Source organism: Vigna unguiculata, chromosome 1, assembly GCF_037176805.1.
Source record: "Vigna unguiculata cultivar grain cowpea cultivar isolate G323 ecotype 2 chromosome 1, ASM3717680v1, whole genome shotgun sequence".
Classification (NCBI taxonomy): Eukaryota; Viridiplantae; Streptophyta; class Magnoliopsida; order Fabales; family Fabaceae; genus Vigna; species Vigna unguiculata.
The window spans coordinates 46,474,170-46,501,441 of NC_140792.1; the positions used below are offsets into that span (position 1 = coordinate 46,474,170).

At 30.2% G+C, this 27,272-nt stretch overlaps 2 protein-coding genes and 2 pseudogenes across 3 annotated transcripts; 2 read left to right on the top strand and 2 right to left on the bottom strand.

The window, feature by feature from the left end:
• Positions 1-8,665: 8,665 nt before the first annotated feature.
• APC2 (anaphase-promoting complex/cyclosome 2) lies at positions 8,666-16,441 on the top strand. The gene is made up of 17 exons (XM_028082565.2): positions 8,666-8,967; positions 9,036-9,128; positions 9,224-9,455; positions 9,996-10,288; positions 10,442-10,513; positions 11,254-11,498; positions 11,925-12,341; positions 12,451-12,652; positions 12,790-12,904; positions 13,014-13,096; positions 13,975-14,094; positions 14,229-14,317; positions 14,392-14,473; positions 14,802-14,990; positions 15,428-15,496; positions 15,606-15,774; positions 15,931-16,441. Exons 1-16 carry the CDS (start codon positions 8,737-8,739, stop codon positions 15,726-15,728), a joined length of 2,655 nt encoding a protein of 884 aa, XP_027938366.1. The 5' UTR covers positions 8,666-8,736; the 3' UTR covers positions 15,729-15,774; positions 15,931-16,441.
• Positions 16,442-16,736: 295 nt separating this feature from the next.
• LOC146889015 (protein RADIALIS-like 3 pseudogene) lies at positions 16,737-17,595 on the bottom strand (annotated as a pseudogene). The gene is made up of 2 exons (XR_014995900.1): positions 17,324-17,595; positions 16,737-16,919 (listed from the first exon to the last, which is right to left on the bottom strand). The product of XR_014995900.1 is annotated as a protein RADIALIS-like 3 pseudogene (transcript).
• A 362-nt stretch (positions 17,596-17,957) lies between these two features.
• On the bottom strand, positions 17,958-18,915 carry LOC114182514 (thaumatin-like protein pseudogene; annotated as a pseudogene).
• A 3,051-nt stretch (positions 18,916-21,966) lies between these two features.
• On the top strand, positions 21,967-25,815 carry LOC114182429 (uncharacterized). The gene is made up of 5 exons (XM_085675070.1): positions 21,967-22,221; positions 22,467-24,268; positions 24,658-24,859; positions 24,955-25,148; positions 25,366-25,815. Exons 2-5 carry the CDS (start codon positions 22,474-22,476, stop codon positions 25,443-25,445), a joined length of 2,271 nt encoding a protein of 756 aa, XP_085531196.1. The 5' UTR covers positions 21,967-22,221; positions 22,467-22,473; the 3' UTR covers positions 25,446-25,815.
• The last annotated feature ends 1,457 nt before the right edge of the window (positions 25,816-27,272 follow it).

Consider the following 27,272-nt stretch of genomic DNA (forward strand, 5'->3'; position numbering starts at 1 on the left):
AAAGATAACAGCGAAACCGCGTAGTCATGTCTTAGCGTGTCACCAACCACGTGGCCGTCTGTGGTTGGATGTAACAAAACGGCACCGTCTTGATGATGCAATCTTGTTAATAAGCTGAATGAGCCGTTTTGGGACTTTGTTTTCAACTTTCTTCTCTTTCTCTCACTCTGTCTTAACGTGGACACATTCTAATCATTCCTTTCCGTCTTAAAAAAATATTACACACTTTTTTGTTCAAATCTTAATATTTCTAGATTTTCTTTCTTCTATATTTGTATAATATACTGGATTTTGTTATTACGTTTTTCTTCCAGTTTTCTTTATAATTAATTGATTACTTGTTTAATACATGCGTATTTCTTTTTACATTTTAGATAATAATTAAATACTTAATTATTTTTAGGAAAGTCAAATATAATTTTTTTGTGAGTGGCTAAAGGATGAGAGTTACAAAGGACAAAAAAATATCTTACTTAAATATCAATCTATGGCTTTATTACTAAATATTTTTAAAATTAATTTGAGGTGACTGATCTTATTGCTTAAGTCACTTGTTAAACTTAATGTTATTGCAAGTAACACAAATCATCACTTGAATAATCAATTAGATGTTAAAATATTACACCTAGAAAACAGCAACGAGATATTGTACGAGTATGATACATACAAATTTTTCAAACATAAATTGTTTTCATATTATTGTGTTATACATTTGAAATATTTTTATAAATAACATAATATATATATATATATATATATATATATAAATTGTATAAGAAAACAGCAATATAATTTATAACTTCCGGACGATAAATAGATGTTATTTCTCCTATTTTATTTATTAAAGTAGTTCGTTAAATTATATAAAAAAAATGGTATACATTAATGTGTTACTGTGAAAAATATGTTGACAACAACTTACAATCAATTGTCAAATTACATATACCTTATAAACTCGTAAATTTTGATGAAATTCACAATTTTTCTCTCTTGCAACTTTTGGTCCCTAACTCTTCTCCAACTTTTTTTTTTTTAATTTTTAATTCACAATGAATGAATAAAACTTGCATACTTCTACTTTCATCTAAAAACGACAAGTGTATGAGTTGGACATTTGTTAAAAGTGTTTTAAAAGTATGCTTACGGACAAGAACGGACAAAATTCGATATTCATGTAGTTTTCGTGTAAAAAATATACTTTTTAATCCATCTAAGAGAGTATAAACTAAAAAATAATAATATAGACCAAAATTAAAAGAACTCAAAAATTTTAGAATAAAACTCAATCAAGCCAAAATAATTTTATATTTTAGCACAATAAATATATATATGCTCTTTTTAAAAGCAAGACTTTATGACATTGTTAAAATTCCCTTAAACTTTTCCTTTCCTCTCTTGTGGTCGTTGGGATTTTATTTTGTTTTTTGTTTTTTTCTCTACAAATAGGAAAAATATTATGTCATTTTCAAATGTGTGGGGGTAAGGCATTGTTTTTCAAAGGAGCGTTTTGGCGTGCATTTTATCTTTCCATCTTTTAACGCCGTGTTTGGTTGGTTGATTGTTTCTATTCAGATTTTAAAACAAAAATATATAAACATGAAAAGAAGATTGAAATAAAGGTGTAGGTTCTATTATGATAAGTAATAATAATTCAAAATCCGTAAAATTAAAAAAGTGATAATAATTGAGTTTGAATTGGTAGTCTTAAATGACACACATTAATAAATAAATAAAAAATGGATTGTAGTGCCACACGCTGGCCTTAATAAACGCTCAGAGAATCTTTTAATACAGGTTTTGGTAATGAATGTTGCTGGTACAGATTCAAAATCTCATAAATTAATATTGGACTATAATATTATAAACTTGTCAAATGTACGGGTAAACAATTTATTTTACTTTAAGAGCTCGAAATAAATAAAGCAAAGCATTAAGATATTTAATATATTCACTAAATATTTATTTATTAGGCAGTCTTGTTATATAATACTGTATATAAAAATTACAAATATTTGAATAATATTAAATAATATAATATTTTTATTTCCTGATAATCATTCTTAACATAAAACATAATATTTAATAGCAAAAGTAAGCTCGTGTAAATTAAGCAATACTCAGTATATTATTTCAATAATCATCTTGAAGTTAATATTTATCATCAAACATATATAGTTATTCTACAAACAAGTTTCATAGTCTATCATTTACCACGCTTTTCTCATTTCTATCATAAATATGATTCAACAATAAAAATTAGAGTGCAAACGAAATTTATCATCAACTTCAAAATCAATATTTAACATCAATAATTAAATGTCTATTATAATATATATAGTCCTCTAGACTCAAACATCACAACATAACCTTCGTGGTTCATTTATAATATAAACATTTGACTCTACTTATAAATGATTAGTATATTAAGAAATTCAAAGACTATGTACTTATCATAATTCATTTCAGTCTCTTAAAAGTTATAATTATAATTTCACATTGAGACATTAATCCCTCTCAAGTATGACAAGGGTAAATTCCTTGTATATGTAAGATTCAAACCTTTTTCATATTGAAGCTCCGGATTGTAAGAATCTCATATGACTCTCACGAGTAGTTATTTTCTTATACATAGGTTTGATACTAACTGATTCAAGATACTTTATTCGAAATTCCTCTCAATGCATCATCTAACATCACATAATTTCATTTAATTTCATTCATCGTCTCAGTCATTCCTTATTCTCTTGTTTTCCTTCATCTTCAAACAATTTTCTTCCTAAATGTCCATATTCTTTCATTAACATCCCTCTCAAAATTTCATCTCTTAGTATTATGCATTGAGTAAGGATGTGTGTTGGTCAAACTCTACTAAGATTACAAACTTATATAGAGTGTCATAGTCTACGTGATAAGAGTTGAAGAAGGTTCTTGTGGCGGGATTAAGAGTGAAACCCCTCACCTGACAATGTCATAAGTTATCTTACCATGTTAAGAGGAATTTGATTGGTTGTTAAGCCAAGTGGAGCCAAAGTGTTGTTTCTGCAATCCATTGGAAAGTTTTATGACAAGTGCAAGACTTATTGCGTTCAAGTCGATGCATAAATCTTGATATTCAGTATAGTATTATATTAGATATTGAGTCTAGTATTATATTATGCTTATGTATTTGTGTGCAAATGGTTTGATGATTGAATCATTAAATGTTGTGTTTTGGTTGCATTGAGATATTGATTTATAAACTATTTTTTTATCATTAAATGTTGTGTTTTTGTTATATTGGGATATTTAGTTATATAATGTTGATGTATGTTCATGTTAACATTAACTTATCCTCTTTATTTGTTGGTTGGTTATTTGTAGTTTTGTGATAATCATTTTTATGGTGTAAACAAACAACCTCCAAATGATAATAATAATGATAGACGGTTAGAAATTACAGAAATAGACAAAGTATAAAATTATTTGATGTGATATATAAGATTTTATATTTTGTAATGTGGTGTATTTATGACAACACTCAGTTTTTTGTAATAAATTTATTCTTTTTATTTTCTTAAATTGAAGTTATTTGGACATGATCTATAATTACACATTTGAAATTTGTTTATATATGTTTTTTTTATTCATATGATTAAAGTGCTCAAATATTATTAATATATGATTGTCATAAATATATTTTTTTTTGGGATGTTACATATCTTATGATAAAAAAAAAAACAATGCAATAAGATCACGAGGGAGGCATAATCCCACGAGAAAAAACGAATCCTTTTTTTTTTAAGTTAAAGTTTTGTTTTTTTTTATTTTTTTATTTACTGTTTTAAGTTGTCTTTGATAAAATATGATTTTTGTCTTCGATAGTATATGAAATTAATTAACGGTTTACGAGTTAAACATAAAAAATTAATATTTATTTTAAGTAAAGTAGCACATATTAATATTATAATACAATATCTAACATACGATAATTTAAAACAATCCTTAAAATCAATAAAATAAATAATATATCGATGTCTTAAAATCAATATTAGTTTAAATTAGTAATCTAAAAAGTTTAAAATGATGGAAATAAGAGAACACATTTTAAAGAGACCAAAAGAATTCATATTTTTACAAAGATTAAAATATGAATCTCAAATTGTATCAAGACGGAAAAAAAATGTATAAAAGCTAAAATCAGTACATACTAATTTCGTGAGGACTAAAGTATATTTAATTTATTTTAATACTTAATAACTCATTTTTCTCATATTCATTTTTAGCAAATCATACGTGTTTAGAAAAGTCTACGCGTTTTTACATAAGTTATGTGAGTACTTTACTTCCCCGTATTAAAAATACTTATGATAATAATATTATTAACGTTACAATAATTGTTAACGTGTTATAATGTTTAATTTCATTCTCATACTTTTTAAATAAAAATTAACAGTCATTTAAAAAACCGTAGTGTTATTTTTTAATATTTAATTAATACTTTTTTTTTATTTTACATGTCAAAGATTTTAAATTTATAAAATAATACACTCACTTTAAATATTATACAGAATATATATCATAATGTTGTTTTTCTAATTTAATATATTTTTAACGGAAAAACGTTTTTAATAAAAAATAAAACGAATATATTAAACATGAATAAACTATGTAATTATGAATGTTACATTATTAACTGTGAATTAATGTTAAAAGGCACTACTTCGAAAATGTAAAATAACCTGTAAAAGAATGTTAAATCAATTTACATGTACATTGTTGAAATATAGAAAGTCACTTGGGAATATTGGATTGTAAAGGTTAATAAGGTAAAAAAAAAACTATACAGAGATAAATATCTAAATGTGATAAGAGAAAAGCATTTTGTTAGTTGTTCATATAAAATTAAGTAAAAGTTAATATAATCTTTTGTCTTGTTTCTTTTTATCAGTTTGTCTTGTTCTTTTGATGCATAAATTAAAGGCCAGAAATATAAAAGAGCTTTTAGCTGCTTGAAAATAAATGTTGAATATTTCATTCAGTTAATATGTATTTTTCGAAAATAAATTATGTTCATTTTCATAACCTATATTTTTTTAGGATGAAAATGTATCAACAAATTGTGATTATGTCTATGACATGTTACAAAACATTAGCACTATGAATCTTGAAAATGGATCATAGGGCGTGGTTGCTTGAATGCTCAACCCAATCAATTCTTTTAGAATGAGAACTCACTACACATCCAACTTTCCTAACCTAGCTACCCTCTTTCCTTTACCATCCATGAATATCTAAAAACTTACTATTCATTCTAATAACCCAATTACAACATCATCCTCATATTCATTAAATTGCAAAACCTATCTATAACACATTTTGGTGCGATTCAAGAGTCATTATCTTCTACAATTAAATTTTTGCATAAAGTTTTACTTCACACAAACCACTCTACCTCTTCTGGTGACCATAATTTAGAGTTTGGATAACCAATAAATAAAAGATTGAAAAAATTATAGTTATGTATTTGGGTGAAACAAATTAAGAGAATAATTTATTTATTTGAAAATTTTGAATTTCTTTCAAAAAAAATTACATGCTTGAATGAGGAAATTAAAAAAAAAAATTGACGAATATTAGAAAAGTATTTTAAACAACTAAAATAGTAGAATTTGAAATTTATTTAAAAATAAAAAAATTGAAATTATACAGTTGTGAAATTACTCACTCGTTAGGACCAAAAAAGTCTACAAGTCCAAAATATCAAGTCGGTCTAGGAAGAATGTTGAAATGAGTTGGTTCGGGCATAAGGTCGAGTCAAGTGGGCCCGGGTTGCAGGTCGAGCTGAATCATGCCAAGCCAAGTCGAGTCTACCAAGATCGTAGGTCGACTGAGTCGACCCAAGCCGAAGGTTGAGATACAACAAAGTCAGCCTGGACCGAAAGTCGAGCCAAGTTAGTCTTGGACGAAGGTCACAACGAGATGACTCAAAGATGAGTCGGTCCAAGCTGAAGGTTGAGCCTAGTCGACCCATGACGCAAGTTGAGCCTAGTCATATTGGATTGAAGGTCGAGTCGAAGGTCCAAATGACATGACTCTTTGTTAAGTCGACCCTATTTGAAGATCTAGCCAAATCAGTTCGAGTCGAGGGTCGAGTCGAGTTTATCTAAACATAAGATTTAAACTAATATACTGTAATTAAAGGTTGAGTTGAGTCAACTCCAGCTGAATCAATTCAAATTAATTGATGTCAGATCAATTTACATTGTGTAAAGGTTGAATCGACTTGAATTGGTCTAAGTCGAACCAATTAAAGTCAAATTGACTTGAATAAACTTGAATCAAAAGTTAAGACGAATCGTGTCAAATAAAAGACCGAATTAAGTTAAGTTGAACTCAAAAATAAAATTTAATCTATCATAAAATAAAAATTAAATTACTTTATTCAAATAAAAAAATTAAAAATTATTATTTTTTAATTACTTCATCTAAACTAATTATTTGTAAACTAATTATTTATAAAGTAAGAAGAATTTAATTACTTATAATTCAATTATTAAATATTTTAATTTTTTGGAATCGTTAAAATCCTTCCTCCAAAAACACAGAATATAATAATTGAAGCTAACTTCATTTTCTGCTAATTCTTAGTTTGGTTGACAAATGAAAAAGTAGACTTGACCACTACATCTACGTCAACTTTGGTTGGTGTTTTCAAGTTGAAATAATTGGAATACTTAGTGGGCAACTACCATGCACAACTGGAACAAGTATCTGATAACCATCACAAATGAAACCGTTTATTTATTTTTTATTCTTTAAATCCTTTTAAATTTTCATATTGATTAAATATAGATATAAATATGAGTAATTTTTTATTAAAATATTTATAATTTATTAGTTAATTTGAAAAATTCATCTACTTTTATTTGATTTTTAATTTCTTAATTTATTTATAATACATGTTTGATTTTTTTTTCATATAAATTTACTTAATTATTATTTAATATTCTTATTTTATATTTATGTAATTATAATTTTTTTATCAATATTTAATATTAAAAAAAGTATATTATTTTGATATTGAATACTTTATATTATTATACTTTTTTATTGTAATTTTTATTTTTAATAAAAAATATTGAATTAGTATTTTGAAAAATAAATAACAAGCAAGGACGTTGTTTCCTATAAGAATGAGATGAGAGAAAAAATTTATCCCATTAAATAAAAATAAGGTCAGGGTTAACTCATATTGAATTGAGTTTGTTTGCTAACTCAAAATAAAATTATAATCACCAAATTTAATGTTTGTTTTAGGTGTTGATATTTTGTCTTTTTAGTTCATAACTCTCGATTACCGTTACAGTGGACAATATTTTTATTTTATTTTGGGTATTATATTATGTTATTTTACAATGCAAATGGGAACTTAATATATATATTAATACTATAGTTAAAATAATAAAGTATAATGTATCACTTTTATTTTATATTATATACTTTTTGTTATAGCATTGAAATACTCAATAACCTTGCTTGTTGGGCTTTTTGGATACAAGGCCCATATGACAAAAATCCTCATCCAGTTTGGACCGGATATTTTTATTTTTTATATTAATATTAATAATTATACAATAAAAAACCGTCATTTCCTACTAATTAAGGCTTATGTAGAAAATAGTATGAAAAAAAAACTATTATCATGATTTTATATTCTTTTAAAAAACAAAACCGAATGAATTTTATTTAATTTCAGAATTGTTATTTCCTGTTATTTAAGATAAATTGAAAAGACAAGGGAGTAAAACCCCGGGAGTGTATCCAATAAATTCTTCATCGTCAGCATTATAAAAGTTAAAAAATTGCTGAAATAATCTCAAAATTTCCCAATTTTTACATGACTCTTTACCTCATGCAATTATGGAACAATGCTTAACATATTTATTTATTTTTGGAATAAACTTTAAGTATTTTAATCTTTTACGCCACATAATAATGAGTAGTTTTAATTAAAAAAATAAATTAAGGGTAGCACTCGGTTTTTATTATTGTAAAATTAGAAATCTTCATTTCTCACTCTTATAATGAAGAGCAATATGTATTGATATTTTTAGGATAATATATATATATATATATATATATATATATATAAATAATATTTTGTCTTTATAAAATTATAAAATTTTGTTTTTATTTCTAAAAGTTTTGAACAATTCTTTAGACTTTTCAAAATTACAAATGTGTTATTATTATTAAAAGAGTAAAAAATCACTTAATAACTTATAGTATTTAGTAACATGATATTTTACTCATTAAAACATTTAAAATGACAATAAGCTAACTATTATTGATAAAAATAATACATATTTTAAAAAACTATAAACATTTATGAGAATATTTTATTTACAGTATAACTTATTCATTTTTTAAGGTTCACAAATTCTAGGATTTAAATTTCCTAGAATGTGAAAATTTACCGATTACCAATCTTTCCAGAACATTAACACTTACGAGAAGGACGACTACATTTATAAGTTTGGAATACTTAAAAAAAATTTCCTAAGACATTCGAAAAATTTAGAATTTGTAAAGTATGTGAAAACAACTACATTTTTATTATAACATTTACAATTCCACTTAAAGAGCGAAACTTGGTATAAAATATCTTCAATTTTGATTCTTTATGTTCTCAACTTGAAAAATTTGCATCAGTGAGCATTTTTTAGTTTAGTTCACTGACTCATAATTCCCAAGGCCATGGAGGAACCAAACTCTTGTTTCTTCAACCCTGCAATTTTGGATTCCCTATCTGAGGATTCTCTTCACGAAATCATCGGCAGCTACAATGGCTTCTGCGACGCAACGCAATCCCTTCTCACCGGGAACGGCGATCTCTCCGTCGGTCCCGACTTCGTTTCTCACGTTCACGCCCTCTGCAAACACCGTCTCCATTCCCTCGTTCAAGACCACTTTCTTCGAGTCCTCGAGGTACCCAACAATTTATTTCACCAACAGTGGTCCAAAGTTTGAAAATTTATCGACTCTTTTGGTTGCAGGAGACTTTTGAACGAAATGGGGCATCAAGATTTTGGCGCCATTTTGATCCCTACTCTCATGTTGCGGGTTTGAACAAGAATGATGATCTTGATGTTAGTTTTCTTTATCCTTACTTTACTTCTTTTTTCCTTTTTCTTTTTTTCGTTGTGGTGGGTGTTTAGTTCTGCTGTATGAATTGTTGAACCAGATTGACGAGGATGAAATTCAGAATGTGTTGTATAATGCTTTGGAAGAGGTTACTTTGGAGAAACAGTATCAGGAGAAGTGTCTTTTGATGTTGGTGCATGGTTTGCAATCTTACCAGGACCAGATGTTAGAGGATAAACATGATTTTGAAGGAGAAAGAAATTACCTTACTTCTAAGTATCAATGGATTGTCTCTTCTGTTCTTATGGCCACACTTCCTCGGCATTTCCCCGGTTTGTTTGCAGTTTGTTACTTTTTAATAGGTTAACGAGGGTTTGTTTAAGCAAACTGATAGCTTTAGTTATGAATGCTTTTTTACTAATCTCGTGGTTTTCTTCGTATGTATACTTTTACATCAAAGTTTGATATGGTTAGCACTACTATACTGGTTTACATAGGTTAGTTCCTAATGCAATATTTTGAGCTCTTGATCTATGTGATTTGGGTCTTTTAAAGTGAATAACTGAGTATGAGTAGATAAGTAATCTCTGTCATTGATAAAAAAAATAATGGTTGATGTTCCAAATATATCCATGAACCAACGATTGAAATTTGTTACTTTACCTTGTAAAAGTGAGTTACTCACTTTTGAGAAGCCATGTCCTTTTTTGACGTTTGTGAGAACATTTTAGTTGCTTGAAAGCTCTGCTTATTAAAAATACAGTTACTGTGTTTCCTCTTCGTATCAATTTCTCTTATTTGATCTTTTTTAAGGAGCTTACCGCTTTCTTTTCTTTTTGCCTTGTATGTTTTTTCCTGTTTGCAACTTTTAGTTATACTGCATTGGTATTTTAAAAGAAAACTGGAGGAGTTAAGTACGATCATGGATGAAGAGTTCTGTGATGATGCATCTCAAAATAAGGATGGCATGGATTTAGATGAAAAAGGAAAAGTATGCAACAAGGTTGGTGAAATGGATGTTGATGAGTGCTATAACGACCATAGGTTCTCGGAAAACAGTAGACTGGTGAAGAACATTGGAAAGGTTGTTCTTGATCTTAGAAATCTTGGATTTACTTCCATGGCGGAGGATGCTTATGCTTCTGCTATATTTTTACTACTGAAGGTGAGGATGTTTCTGAAATTCAAAGTCCTGGCTTTTCCAGCTTTCCTGAATCTCATTTTACCAATTTGGCTCTCACCATTTTGTTTTACTTATGTATCTCTTTGTAAATGTAATCTGTGGATGACATCTGGCTTTCTCCTTTCTGAATGGCAGGCAAAAGTAAATGATGTAGCTGGTGATGATTATCGAAGTTCTGTTTTACAATCTATTAAAAGCTGGATACAGGTTTGTTTTGCATATAGAATTTCATGCTAATTATGCTATAATTTTCAGTTGTTGTTTTATAATTACATTGACACTTAATTTTGACTCTAATTACATTATAAATGTAAATTTTTGTATCAGATAGTAATAATTAATATTGTTGTACATTTCATCATTCAGATAACACTTAGCTATTTATCATTTTTAGATGTTGGGAATTGATGAAAGAGACTGGTCAAAGGATGCCCAACCAGCCAAAAACATTTCCAAAATCCAGTCTTGTCAAAATTTTATGCCACATACAAGTTTCACTCCACTTATTTTCTTAATAGGATTTTTTGCTTTATTAGTCGTGTTGCATCTCAATTCTTACATAACCATGATTTCTTTCCTCATGATATATACTAATTTCATTACATATACCACATCTATACGAATTCAATTAAATAAGATTTTATTATGATGTTTTGCTTTGGTCAATCATTTATTTTCACAAGAACAACCTAATTACGTGCTTTACTAAAATATCGATGTTCATATGCATTAAGTGTAGTAGATAAAATGTATCTGCATAGTGCATACGAGTTCCAAAGTCATTAATGGAATAACTTATTTTGAGACCCTATTTATATATTTCTGAAAGTTTGACAGTCACTGTACTTTATATAAAATATACTTTCTAATTCTACCCATAGTAGCCAATTTAGGGAAGTGTACACTCTCAATTCTAACACGGTATGCTGATAACTGGTATCATTCAGGCTGTTCCTCTCCAATTTCTGCATGCACTTCTTGTCTATCTTGGTGATGTAGTTAGTTATGAGAGTACTTCATCAGGTTTGAAATCACCTTTAGCGCCACAGCCATCTTCGTGCTGTCCTGGAATTAATACTCCCTCTGAAGGGCTAGTGAGATGGAAGTTGCGGCTGGAATATTTTGCATATGAAACATTGCAAGATTTAAGAATAGCTAAATTATTCGAGATCATTGTTGATTATCCTGAGAGGTACTTTATTTATAGTTCTCTTTATTTCTTTTGAGTTTTCTATTAGAAAATTAATTATCCTCTTGGTTTCTTTTCTTTTTTTTTAACAAATTGAATGGCTAGATCAACACCGTTGCCTAAAACATATGTGGTTATAGCTTCTAGTCATAGCAGAGACATTGACAATTGTTCTAGGATTTAACATTTTCTTTCAGAAATGAAGTTGTTTCTGTTTGTCAGAACAATGAATCTAGAATTTAGATTATCAACTCTTTCTTCTTGCAGTTCCATGCTTGCCTTGGTTTTGAATAACTTTCAAGCTCCAACATTTAGCACTTGTGCCATTTGGCTTGTCTTAACTAATTCACTCTTTACTGGATTGTGGCTTGTTTGTTCATGTCATGTCTTCTGATCATTTATTTTCTTTCTCTCTACTAATTTTTGAAGCTCTCCTGCAATTGAAGACTTAAAACTGTGTCTTGAATACACTGGACAACATTCAAAGCTGGTGGAATCGTTTATTTCAGCACTGCGATATCGCTTGCTTACTGCAGGCGCATCAACCAATGATATTTTACACCAATATGTTTCAACAATTAAAGCACTTAGGACAATAGATCCTGCAGGTGTTTTCCTTGAGGCAGTTGGTGAACCCATAAGGGATTATTTAAGAGGAAGGAGGGATACCATAAAGTGCATAGTAACAATGCTGACAGATGGAACTGGTGGAAATTCAAGTTCCTCTGGAAATCCTGGAGATAGCCTTCTTGAAGAGTTGAACAGAGATGAGGAAATTCAAGAGAATGCTGGTGTTGATGATGATTTTAACAGTGATGATAGGCAAGCATGGACCAATGCCATGCGGTATATCCATGTTCTGGATGATGATCAGTTGTTTTTAATTGTTTTTTCTGATTTGATATGCCTGCCATATTATAAAATGACCTTTCTTTTAATTGCCTTTTCCAAGCAGATGGCAACCTGACCCTGTGGAAGCAGACCCATTAAAGGGAAGCAGAAACCAAAGGAAGGTTGACATACTTGGGATGATTGTTGGCATAATTGGTTCAAAAGATCAATTAGTTCATGAATATCGAACTATGCTTGCTGAGAAACTTCTAAATAAATCAGATTATGATATTGATTCAGAGATACGTACTCTAGAACTCCTGAAGGTATTTATTCAAATAAAAACTCATGAAACCTGGTTGTTTGATAGGTTGTGGAGTTAATATTATATTATTATTTTGTATGTATTCATTCATGTTTTGTATTGCTATCTAAACATATATTAATGCCTTTGTTTTTGCAGATACACTTTGGAGAGAGCAGCCTACAGAAATGTGAGATTATGCTCAATGACCTAATTGGCTCAAAGCGAACCAACAGTATCATTAAAGCTACCATAAATCAGCTGCCTCAGACAAGTAATTTCCAAGTTCATATTTCCCATGTTTGTGATTATTGCCAGCAACAATTTTAACTATTATTTATCTTTAGTTCCTTTTCACAAACAAATTGGTGATGCTCCCTCAGGTACTGAAGTGGGAGACAGTGCAATATCCATGGATGTAATTTCTGCCACTATCATATCTTCTAATTTCTGGCCTCCAATACAGGTTTGTGGACACAATTATTTTATTGATTCTTTTGAATTTTAGTTAATGAGCAGATAAATGATTTATGTATGTCATCACACGACATCTATTCCTCAATAAGACTGTATTATATTTAGGCTCAGCAATAAGGCTTTTCCTCTGAAGAAAGTGCCAAAACTTATTGTTCAATATAATTATTATTATTTATTTACTATTATATGTAGTCTTCACTTTCTAGGGGTACGATTCATTACTTCTTTCAATTAATTTCTGTTTAAGGATCACTTCTGCTTGAGATGCAGGAATTATGTTGGTCCCTTTGTTCCATAATGCCTTAAATTGTAAATCAAATCAGTTTTTTACATAGTTTATCCTCATCTTATCTTAAGCAAATAAAAAATGATCAAACATTCCTTTTTCTGTCCCTATCTTTCCTGCTATTATCAGTCTTTTTCATTGTTATCATCATTATGCTGAGGCAAATTTATATTCTCCAAACGTAAATGTACTACTGACGTATGTAACAATTTTTTGCAGCAAATTTTGATTTTTTTCTCTAAAAAGGTAAATCAGAAAATAAAGACACATAAATAAAATCAGGTTTTTTAGTGTTGATTTTCATGCAGTTAAACAATTTCAAATTTGTGATATAACGTTTCAGTTCTCTCGTCTAGAAAGTTCAGGTAACTTTGCCTATCATTTTTTTGTTTAATTGAGTTGTGTTGAGCTTGAAACGCAAACCAAGCACACTATGATAACACAATCTACCTGCTGATAAATAAAACATAATGTAGCCTTTCTCAACATAAAAAGAAAAGACAATCTAGATTTTTTTAATGATTTCATTGCTGTACTGCAAAACTGCGTCTGTACTATTTTAACTTTGAAGAAATTTACAGGATGAGCCACTTAACCTGCCTGAACCTGTTGACCAGCTCCTATCTGATTATGCAAAGAGATTTAGTGAAATCAAAACTCCTCGCAAGCTTCAGTGGAAAAAAAGTCTTGGAACCATCAAGGTTAGTTGCTCTATATTTACTGTCTGTGGATATTTGATACAGTTTCTGAACTTGATGAATAATGATGCCCCTTTCTCACATTTTACTATTTTACCTCTGTATTTCCTCCAATATTACCATTTTCTATGGTTCAGTTGGAGTTGCAGTTTCAAGATAGGGAAATGCAATTCACAGTAGCCCCTGTTCACGCATGTATCATTATGAAATTTCAAGATCAACCAAGGTATCCTTAGCAATCTTTGCATACCTTTAGTCTGTTGTGTAGTAGTAATATTATATTGTATTTCTTTTTTTCAGTTGGACTGCTAAAGACCTTGCTGCCGCTATTGGGATACCTGCAGATGCTTTAAATCGGAGAATAAATTTCTGGATAAGCAAGGTGGGTCTGAAGGACCACTTCTGCAAATTTCCTTGTTCTTCTTTTTGGTATCACTACTTTGCAGCACGATTATATTTAGTTTGCACGGATGAATATTATCTCTTTTGAGTGGACTAACTTATGATGGTTTTTTCATAACAAAAAATACACTTTTTACTTTAACACTGAAGTTCATTTAGGCATGATGATTATAGTTTTTCGATGACATGACTTGCTGTTCAATTGTGAACAATTTCACGGCTGTGAATTTTCTCTTTTAAAACCATGAAGTCTGAAGCTTAGTAGTGAAGCTGAAAATAAATACTCTTGCTGTCTTTTTTGTACCCAGGGGATCATTACAGAGTCGCAAGGGGAAAATTCCTCTGACCATGTATACACCATTGTGGAAAATATGGCTGAGACAAGTAAGAATGGAGCCAGTGCTGGTACTCAGGAACTTCTTGGAGGTGACGAGGAGGAGGACAGATCTGTGGCCTCTGTAGAAAATCAACTTCTTAAGGAAATGACTGTATATGAGGTAAGTGGGATAAAGTAATGGTCAGTTGATAGTTATGACTTACACTTACTATTACTATCCAACAATAAGAAAATTGACTGCCTAGAATTGAGAAACCTTGCAATATATGCTGTTTAAATTTTAATCTTAGATGGGTAATATATGTTGTTAACCGATCTTTTACAACACAGTCCTTGATCAATATGAGGGCAGGGAAAATATTTAATGAAGAAACACTCTAGAGAATGAATGTTCCTTGAATAAATAAATACAGTTCTTCTTCATCATCATCAGCTTGTTATTCCTAGTTTTGCCAATATGAACAAATAATTTTTGGCCAAAGATGGCTTTTGGGGTGCGCATGTATTTTCATTTATGCATCTCGTCGAGGCATTTAAACGCAAGGGATGTGCAATGCATAGATTAAAATATATCTAACTGATGAAGCTTCTTTGCAGAAATTTATCATGGGGATGCTCACAAACTTTGGTAGCATGGCATTAGATCGAATTCACAATACTCTCAAGGTAATTAATGGTTTTTAATTTATAATTCCTGATAAATAGAACAGTTTTATGCCTATATAAGTATTTCATACTATGATCAGATAGATTTAATTACATGATTTTATTGCAGATGTTTTGCATTGCTGATCCCCCATATGACAAATCACTCCAGCAACTACAAAGCTTTTTATCTGGTCTGGTCTCTGAGGAGAAGTTAGAACTTCGGGATGGAATGTACTTTCTAAAGAAGTAGTTTGATTACAGAGTTGAAATGAATGCATTTGGTCAAGAGCAAAAGGGTAAATTTTCTGCATGTGTTTCCAGAACCTGAATTTCATGAAATTAGTGTATATTTTATTAACTTATTCCTAACCATCCATGTTTTTACTTATATGTTCGTTACCGTACATAATGTTCATGAATAACTTTATATTTGGAATTTACTGAACCGACAGCTTGAGCTCCATTCTTGGTGGCATCTTTGTGTGTTGTCCTGAGGAAACTGCATCCTTTTGGCAAGAGTTTGTTTACAGACTTGGCTAGTCATTCGGGTCAGTTTTATTTTGGTTATGCAATGGTAGTTCCAATCTGAAGCATTCGTCAAGTTGTTGGGATAACACTATCCAAGATACGGTAGATAATGAAAATTCAAGTACACCAATATCATCTTTGCCCCAGGAGATGTGGATTTGAAGACGTTATTAGCTTTCAACATGTGCTACTCCTGGGTTTGCCAACCTTTTCCAAAAGCTTCCACCTTTCTGATATTATCATCTATTCTGAACGAGTCACCTTCCGGTATGTAAATTTGTAGTATTTAGTGCTAATGTAATTTTAGATGATAAATTTAATCAAATAGGAAACCATATTTTATAGTGTTTACATCAAATGTGTAAGTTAATTCGTATGGTACCTTTTTCATAACTCATTAGACAGTGAGTAAACCTGAGCAAAGTTTTTAAGATACTTAACGAAAAATCACAAATCAAGCTGATCATTACCACAACCACCTAGAGTAAGTGTATGTCTGCTACCCCGAATTATTAAATTAAGATTAATAATTAAAATCTTTTGAATGGAAGAAATGTAGTTGAGATAAAAGTTATCAGTTAAGAATTAAATTTATAGTGTCCTACAATTTTAGACATTAAATTGGGAATTTACTCGCACCGAAACCCTTTATTTTTATTCATTTTATGACTATTGAAGCGTTTTTGTTGAAGTTCAAATTTGTGACCCTTACACTAAACAAACTTTACAATGAGAGCATTAGCAACATATTTATTGAATATTGATGTCGATTATAAGGGGTAAATAGTTTCAGTCTGTTATATTTAAACGACGAATAAAATATTCTTATTTAATGAAATGTTTTTTTACCAAGGTTCCAAGCTGGCTTTATTGCAGCGGAACTCACAGAATATAAGATACTTAGGATGGATGCCTGCATAATTAAAAGGAAAAAAAAATTACATGGTGAACTGCATTATAACTAATTTCGATAAATCACAAGGGAAAAGAGAAATAATATAAATTATTTATTTTTAATAAAAAATACTTTTTAATTTAATAAATTTTTGCTAGAATAAAAACGTTTCCACTTCTTGATAAGAGAAACATTTCCATAAGTATAAAAATAAGTAAAAGTAAAAGGAAAATTTTCTCAAAAGTTAACATGTATTATATATAATGTATGAGTAAAATAAACTTAACATTTCATGTTGTTAAACTTCACAGAAGAATGAAATCTCTTTTCCATCCATGTTAACATGTAAAGTAATGAATGCAAAAGGCAAAAGAAAAGTTTGGAACCATAACAAGAAAATATATATCTTAATTAAAGCATACCTCTCTGCATTAATCAAGCATCAGATAACTTGTATTCGGGAATTGGAACCTGCCCCGACTCTATTCTACTTACATCTTCTAAAAGAATTGCGTAGTGTTTCTTCACTTCCTCCACTGATTTATCACAAACTTCTTTCGCTATATTATGCCACCGATCTGGGGTGTCTTCACCATACAACACCAACGCCTTCTCAAATTGTTTGTTCTGCACTCTTGTCCAAGAGGGACAACGTTGTTCTTTGTTGTTCATGTTCAAGGAATTTGAAGCCATTAATTAGAGGGCTTCAAGGTGTGCTTTCATTCCATTTTAAAGAGTAGAAATACTAACGTAAGTTGTGGCTTGACTATAGGGTCAGTCGTGGATAATTTTTGAAGAAACAAATATAAATAGATTGAACGAGTGACAGATATCAATTCTGTTAATATCCATCAGTGCTATTTATAAGTATGATATAATCTATGCGTGGATGAATATTGTTTCTAAAAATAAAAAGATATGTATAAAATATATGATTTTGACAAAGGAGATAAGCTATAACATGTAAATCTAAACTGACTAATAATCTGATAGATAAATGAAATAATAAGTTTCTAAAACTAAGAGAAATACAAGTTTAGACTGAATGAAGAAGAAGAAAAGAGTGAAGCAGGAGAGAGAAATGATCAATGTAGAGGGCAAAATGTAATGACATAGCGAGGTGCCACGCAAGTGTTGAGCACCGGTGAATCATCATAAGCATAGCTATAAGCATTAGGGCAAACGGTCTTGAAGAGAAGAGCAAACACAGTTGGCTTGCATTTTGTAGCAAAGTGACCAGTGCAGCAATACCTATCTGACTTTGCTGCCAAACAAGCACTCTTGCACCCCACAACCTTCCCATTCCTCTCCACAACCAAAGCTGAAGGGCAATAAACGTTCAAGTTAGCTTCACAGGAAGCAACACCACAACCTCCACCACTACCACTCAGTGCCTTCATTGACACAGGAAGGTTAAACCCATCGCCCAAACTAACATCATAGAAATGCAACGCGGATTTTGAGGTTCCTAGAGTCATTTCTACTAGGGTTGCAGGAGGGACTCCACCGATTCCATTGCATTGCAATAAGCCTCCACAATCTCCTGTTTCACAACAACCTTTGCCTGTTTGTTGGTCGAAGAAACACCCTTGTCTGCCCCAGATTCTCCCTGACCAACCCTCCGGGACTTGCACAACAACCTCTTCGCCGCTTCCGAGATAAAACCCGCCATGTTTTGGTGAAGGGTGTCCTCCATTGCCGAGAATCGCAGGCCATACACTTTCTTTGCAGTTGTTCACCACTATGAGTTGTGTCCCATCTGTTTCACATGACACCATAAATCGTCCGGAGAAAACTAATGTCATAGAAGTAATAACAAACGATGTGGTAAAAGAAAATTGAATGGAAATAGATTATAAGAGAAAGGTATGAGCAAAACTGTTATAAACGTTAATACCAGGAATGAAGAGTATAAACATTAACATACAAGTGAATAGCTAATGATGAAGACAAAAAAATGATGTGAAAAGCTTTCATGGGATATGAAGAGGGAAGAGAATGAGAACCTGTACGGGAGATGGAGACTAGAATGCAGAAGAGAACGAAGTAATGTGAGAAAGAAGGCATTGAGTTTAGGAAAGTGGAACCGTTTCTGCTTCTTCCTTCTTCAACTGTGTTGTGGTTCATATCATGGCGCTGCTGAGAAGGAAAAAGCTATGCGAGGTTCCTTGATTTTAGCCATTTTCTAATCATGTTTGAAAACTGTTTCCCACTACTTTCACCTCTTATGCTCCCTTGACCAATTAATATTTGTTAAAGAAAAAATTAGTGATTTTTAATTAAATGTGAAAACAAAATTATGTTAGTAAACCATGAACATAACTAAAATCTTCTTTTTAAACTTATAATACATCTCTGTCACCATTTTCCCAAAAGCAGAAAGGAAATACATAATAAATAATTATATAGTACATAATAAATAATTATATAGTTTTACTCAAAAAAAATGTTCTAGTTCGTGGTATTTGTAGTTTTCAACCTTGCATTATTTCTTGTATTCACAACAAAAAAATGTAAATATAGTATTTTTATTTAAATTTAATATTTAATGATTTTTATTATGATAAGGTTGAAAGTAAAGTTGTCATAGTGGATAAGAACATGTGGATCAATCCGGTTCATCATGAGTTTGGATCGGTTTGGGTTGAATTTTTTTTACAAATGTCAATATGGATTAATTTTTGATCCGATCCACCAAGAACCCGGCTCACCCGGATTGAATCATTGGTGAACCGGATTGGCCCACCAATTAGTATGGTCACACACATTATGTTGAGCTTTGCAATGTTGGGATGTTTTTTTTTTTACTAAACACATTAGTGGGTTTGACAAATGGAAACCTAGCTTCAACTCCAAATAGATGAGGATAAAGAAGATGTTTCAAGAAATGAAAATATTGTGGATTTATCCATTCAAGACTCTAATATTATAGATAGATAAGTGATAAAAATGCTTTGATCTTAGATAGTATTTTTATTTTTAATTTTGGTTTGTATTGGAGTTTAACATTATTCTGGATTGTCCTTAGATTGTATTGAAATTTATTTAAATTTTAATCTGAATTATAATTTATGACTTAAGAAAAGAAAAATTATATTTTATTTAATTAAGTGGGCTAGTGAACCAACTGGTTTAACCCATCAACCCGTAGTGGGCTGGGTTGGGTTCGAAATTTTTCGGCTCACCTATAACGGGTTGGGTTAACTCACTAAGTAACTAATTCATGGTGGGTCGGGTCAGGCCAAGTCAGACAACCCATTTTGACAGCTCTAGTCGAAAGGAAGTAACATAAGCATTTTTTTTTAAGTTTGAAAACTAATTCATCAATTCGAAATTACAAATTCGAAATTACAAATGACAAAATTAAATTTAATAAAAAATTTATAAAACATAATTATAGAATATCTTAGTTTTTATCTAATTATACAATAAAAACATTTTCAACTTTTATAGATATTTTTTTAGATAATAAAATAAAATTTTAGTTAAAGAATGTAAGCAAAAAAAAAATATAAAAAATAGTTACAAAATCCAATTTCATTATTAATTATTATATATAATTATTATCATCACAATTATTATATACTATTGTGTGTCCAATTTTTTTACAACCACATATTAAAAAAATATTATAATAATTATTAAAATGGTTAAATATGTTTTGTTTTTTTCAACTTGGAGTGATAATTGGAATTAGTCTTCTTTAAAAATCTTGAACCAATATAGTATTTAGTTATTTATTTTTAGAAATATGTGAATTTAATTTTTTTAATAATTTTATTTATATCATTTAATATATGTTCGTTTCAATGTTGATTGTAAAACATGTTTTAAACGTCAAATAAACACGTATAAACACGTTTGAAACATGTTAGTTAGAATACTAAGTTCACACATTTATAAAGATAAAAGATTAAATTGATTCAAGATTTGTAGGAAGGACTAATTCTAATTTTTACTAAGTTGAACGACTAAAAACATATTTAATCCTTATTAAAATAAAAAAATATTAAATTGTAAAGCAATTTATAAAAAAATATTTTTTGCAACTTCCTTGCTAAATCTTATTATATATACTAATATTTTTCTAAACATCTAAAAAACATATATGCAAATAGCATTTTGTTTACAGTTTTAGTTACGTAAACCTTTTCGAATACACTTTTTTTTCTTTTATTTAGAATGAGTTAAACTTGTGTGTGTATATATATATATATATATATATATATATATATATATATATATATATATATATATATACTTTTTTGTGTATACTTTTTTTAGTTTTATCTTTTAAATAATTATTTTTTAAATTAAAATAATTACTTTACAAATTTTATTCTTTAAATAATTATTTTTTCAATTTATATGTTTTTTTTTTCAATTTAACTTTTTTTTAACTTAATAAACTTTTAAAACTAAAATAACTACCTACAATAAAATATTACCTGCAAAATAAATACAACCAATTTATAATAAAATTATAAATTTATTTATATTTATTTTTATAATTATGAAAATTTATTATTTTTATTATAAAAGAATAAACACATATGCTTTAGTATATATATATATATATATATATATATATATATATATATAATATTATCATCACAAATATATATATTAACAATTATTATTAACATTGTAGTTGCTTTTAATGTTTATTCTGATTATCAATACTATTATTTTCATTATGTCCCATTATTAATGTAACTGCAAAGTTTAATAATACTACATCATATCATATATACACATATATGTTAGAGAGTTTTTAACTAATTTATCTTGAAACTAAAAATTTAATTCAATTTTTTTTTTAAAACCCACAAGTAAAATGATGGTAGACTTTACTTTTTGTTATTTTGTTATTGATTTAAACCATTTTCATTGAATTGAATTAATGTATGGACATCTACATGATAAATTGTGCTGTTTTTATGTCATCTATCTTTTAAAAAAAATATTGATTTGTACTTAATGGAAGAGTAATTGGTTTTCCAAAAATCATAGTTAAAATTTAAACTCTGAAATAATACAAAAACAGGAGACAAGATTCCGGAGGAAAGGATCGGCACGAATAGCGGTTTTCTCATTCTGTGGCAAAACAAACCGGTCCGGGTAGGTACCTTTTACCGCCGAAACCGGATCTATTTCAAGGGAAGCCAACTCAACCGGATCCCTCTCTATGCCCTAACCGGTCGGTCCGGTCACATTTCCACGGTTCTCTTCTCTTCTCACTCTTGGAGTCGGTTCATTCTCTCTTCCTATTCCCCTCTTCTCCTCCAATAATAAAAAAAAAAGCGATTCATCAAACCGGGTATGCATTTTTTCCTCTTTCACACCCTCTCTATTTGGTTCTTCAATTTCCGTTTTTTTTTTTCAAAACCAGACCCAGAAGCGTTAAGGAATTGATTTTGAAAAAGATTGCATCTTCGTAACAATTTGGCTCTGTGAAAAGTAAACACCGATTTGGGTCATGAGAAAGTGGTTATTTTTGTTGCATTCACACTAATATGGCTGTTATGTTATTATTAATCTATGAAATGGTGGCTGTGATTATAGGGAAAAAATGGGTTCGAATCTGGAACCGGTGCCAATTACATCCCAGAAACATGACCCGGCATGGAAACATGTTCAGATGTTTAAGAATGGGGACAAGGTGCAGCTGAAGTGCATATATTGTCTGAAGATGTTCAAGGGTGGTGGGATTCATAGGATTAAGGAGCACCTTGCTTGCCAGAAAGGGAATGCATCTACTTGCAGCCGTGTTCCCCATGATGTCAGGATTCACATGCAGCAGAGTTTGGATGGGGTTGTGGTGAAGAAGAGGAGGAAGCAGAAGATCGAGGAGGAGATTATGAATGTTAATCCTTTGACCACTGTTGTGAACTCGCTTCCTAATAATAACCAGGTTGATGTCAGTCAGGGGGTGCATGCCATTGGAGTGGACCACAATTCAAGTTTCGTAGTGAATCCTGGAGAAGGAATGAGTAAGAATATGGAAAGGAGGAAGAAGATGAGAGCTAGTAAGAATCCTGCAGCTATTTATGCAAACTCGGAGGGTGTTGTTGCTGTGGAGAAGAATGGACTGTTTCCCAAAAGGGGGGACAATCACATTCATATGGCGATTGGTAGGTTTTTGTATGACATTGGTGCACCTTTTGATGCTGTGAACTCGGTCTATTTTCAAGAAATGGTTGAGGCAATTGCTTCAAGGGGAGTGGGTTTCCAACGGCCCTCGCATCATGAACTTCGGGGTTGGATCCTGAAGAACTCTGTGGAGGAAGTGAAGAATGATATAGATAGATGCAAGATGACTTGGGGGAGGACTGGCTGTTCCATTTTGGTTGATCAATGGACAACAGAATCTGGGAGAGTACTGATAAGCTTTTTGGCTTATTGTCCTGAAGGCATTGTCTTTTTGAAATCTTTGGATGCAACTGAGATTTCAACTTCTGCAGATTTTCTGTATGACATGATAAAACAAGTGGTAGATGAAGTTGGAGTCGGGCAAGTGCTGCAAGTGATTACGTCTGGTGAAGAACAATATGCTATTGCTGGTAGACGGCTGACAGACACTTTTCCCACCCTTTATTGGAGCCCTTCTGCTGTTCATTGCATCGATTTCATTCTTGAAGATTTTGGAAATCTTGAGTGGATTAGTGCAGTGATTGAACAAGCTAAATCTGTGACAAGATTTGTGTACAATTACAGTGCAATTTTAATTATGGTTAAAAGGTATACCTTAGGGAATGATATTGTGGATCCATCTTTTTCACAATTTGCTACAAACTTTACCACATTGAAACGGATGGTTGATCTTAAACACAATTTACAGGCCTTGGTGACTTCTCAGGAGTGGGCAGACTGCCCATATTCGAAGAAATCAGCAGGGCTTGAAATGTTAGATTGCCTAAGCAGTCAAACATTTTGGTCCTCGTGTGACATGATTGTTCGTCTAACAACCCCTCTCTTAAAAGTTCTGAGAATAGCTAGTAGTGAGATGAGACCAGCAATGGGATACATTTATGCTGGAATGTACCGGGCAAAAGAAGCTATTAAAAAAGCACTTGGTAAGAGGGAGGAATATATGGTGTACTGGAATATTATACATCATAGATGGGAAAGGCTGTGGCATCATCCTCTTCATGCTGCTGGATTCTACCTTAATCCAAAGTTCTTTTATAGTATTCAAGGAGATATACACAGTCAGATTGTCTCAGGAATGTTTGACTGCATAGAGAGATTGGTACCCGATACAAGAATCCAAGATAAAATTATCAAAGAGATAAACTTGTACAAGTCTGCTGCGGGCGACTTTGGGAGAAAGATGGCAGTTAGAGCAAGAGATAATCTGCTTCCTTGTAAGAGTAGTATACACATCTGTTATATCATGATTTAACTTTCCCAAGTTTAAGTAACTTAATTGAAAAAATGAATCAGAATCCATTCAAGTGTGAAAATAGTACAATAATGCTGATGTCAAAAAATGGAAGAGGACAAAATTTAAGTTTGTGTCAAGGCTTTATGCTTTAGCATGATGACCAATGCTGTAGAAGTTGAAGTAAAAACTTTTGTTGTCTGAAAGTTCTCCACAAACTACTTGTAGTTTAAGAATCACTGCCAGCGTAGTTCTTTAGAAATATTTCTCTGGTGAAATCTTTCTGGTGTTTGACTGTTGGATTCTATTTGACTTATATGCTTGATAATTTAAATTTTCTTTACACAAGACTTACATATGCTATTTTTGTAGCTGAATGGTGGTCAACATATGGAGGATGCTGCCCAAACTTATCACGGTTAGCAATTCGTATTCTCAGCCAAACATCCAGTGTGATGTCCTGCAAGAGAAACCAGATTCCTTTTGAACAAATAGTCAACACAAGGAATTACATAGAGCGCCAACACCTCACCGATCTTGTCTTTGTTCACTGCAATTTACGATTAAGACAAATGTGAGCTTAAACTGCTGTACATTGAATGTTGATAGTTTGTCTTCATGCTGTTGCCAATTGAATGCAATTATTATTCTGTTTAACTTTTCTTTCAGGTTTATGAGCAAAGAGCAAGAATTTAGTGACCCCCTATCGTTTGACAGCATTAGTTATGTTGATGAGTGGATTAGGCCAAGGGATTTATACACAGACGAGTATGGGAACTCGGATTGGATGGCACTGGATCCATCTTCAGTTAACACAATGCTTTTAAGGCCTTTAAATGATGAAGCTGAAGAATTGGGTGAAGGTAAACTACATGTGCTTAGGATCTGTTTGGACAAGTCTCTCTTTAAACACTTCTAGTAAAGTAAAATAAGAAGAAACAATTAAATGAACCTATCTGTGAGTTCATTGTAGCTTATCAAGAATTTAACTTCATTTTGTTACTTTTATTTCCTAAAGTATTTATAAAATATTCCGCGGTAGAAAGTTATATTAACGAACATGTTTTCAACTGATTGCAGGGTTTGATGATGATGAAATTTTCAGTTGTGGGAAAGATAGTGAGGATGAGAACACTGTTGAAAAGTTGGTAAACCAATAGCAAATGATGAGAGAGAATAACCATGAATTTTTTTGTTGATCAGTGCAAATAGCTTCCCACATTATTGCCTAATTCAGAGAAGGTGTTTCCATTGTTTCCAAGTTTTTGTTTGTAGAAATTACTGTTAGAAGAAGATGGAAGGAGACAGAGTAGGTGCTCGGAGGACAAGTGTTACATACATATATATATATATATATATATATATATATATATATATATATATATATATATATATATATATATATATATATATATATATATATATATATATATATATGAATTGGCATGATTTGCAATGTTCTTGTACAGTAGTTAGTTACATTACAACATTACATCTCCTGTATTTAATAGTTTTACTGTTTTTCTTGCACTTCTAGAGTGTACAGCTATTGCAAACTCAAGTAAATGAAAAGGAAAGCGACTCCGTTAGAATCTGCAATTTTCATTTTTGGCTAAGATTTGCCTTTTATGAATTACTGTAATACCACAATTAACAAGCTCGTGAGTATTTTCACTTGAATAATTTCTTACTCACATACTAGGTTTTTATTTTAATTTATTTTTGGATAATTTTCATCTTAAAAGTTAAAATAATACTTTTTATTTTATCTTACTTTTTAAATACTTTATTAAATGAAATAAGCTAATATAATTTATAGTATAATTTAGTAAGTTATATTACAAAAAGTGAATTTGGATAAGTTTGATGATTATTTATTAGTAAGTTAACGATGCATTATAAGTTATCTGGGAATAAAGCATTTTCTGTTTTTTCTGATAAATTGTCAAATAATGTATAATTTAAATTTCATATATAAATAAAATAAGAATTCAATTCGTTTCCGAATCATAAGTACTTAATAAAACCTCTCACTTTTATGTTCGGATAATTTTTTTCAAAAATATTTAAAAAATTTCTTATAAAAATAAATTAAGTTATACCAGAATTAAAAATAATTTTTGTAAACGTTAATATGATTGTCAAATATTTTTTAATAAACATATTATTTCTATAAAAAGAACAAGAGTGATTGATACGAGAATAAATTAAAAATAATAATTAATAACATATTAAAATGCAAAGGTTATAATTTGTTAAGAGAGTTAAAATTATCGCTGTAATAGAAAAGCAGTTTTTAATTTAGGTTTAATTAATCGCAAGGTACCCAGTTTGGTATTAGAGTGTCAAATTGGTACCCACTTTTAAAAAAGTGTCAATTGCATCCCAACTTTTGAAAATTGCTTCAATTAGGTCCCTTTCAGACAGAGTTGATTAACGCCGTTAGTCAACGTGCCACGTGTCAATCTGTGGTTTTTTTGATTTTTTTTTTTAAAAATTTTAATTTTTTTTTTAATTTTTAATTTTTTTTTAAAAAAAATTAAAAATGCCACGTGTCAAGTCCCTGTGTGTGCCACGTGGCATTGTCAGTGCCACGTGGCATTGTAATGCCACGTGTCAGTGTCACTATTAGATGTCATTGTTTTGATTTCGATTTGGTCCCCATTTATGTTTTTTCGTTTCAATTTAGTACCTACTTATGTGTATTTGATTCAATTTTGACCTAATAATTTTTAATAATTAAAATATTTTTTAATAAAATTAAAAGTAATTAAGTATAAAAGTTTTAAAAAAATTAAGTATTTGATATTTATATTAAAATGTAGTGGTAAAAGTCATTTTAGTACTTATAAATAGCATAACATTCATACAAATAATAAATTTGGTCTGAAATTGAGAGAAACATTATAAATATCAGTACTTAATTTTGTAAAAATATTTATACTTAATTATTTTTAATCTTATAAAAAATGGATTACAAAATTATT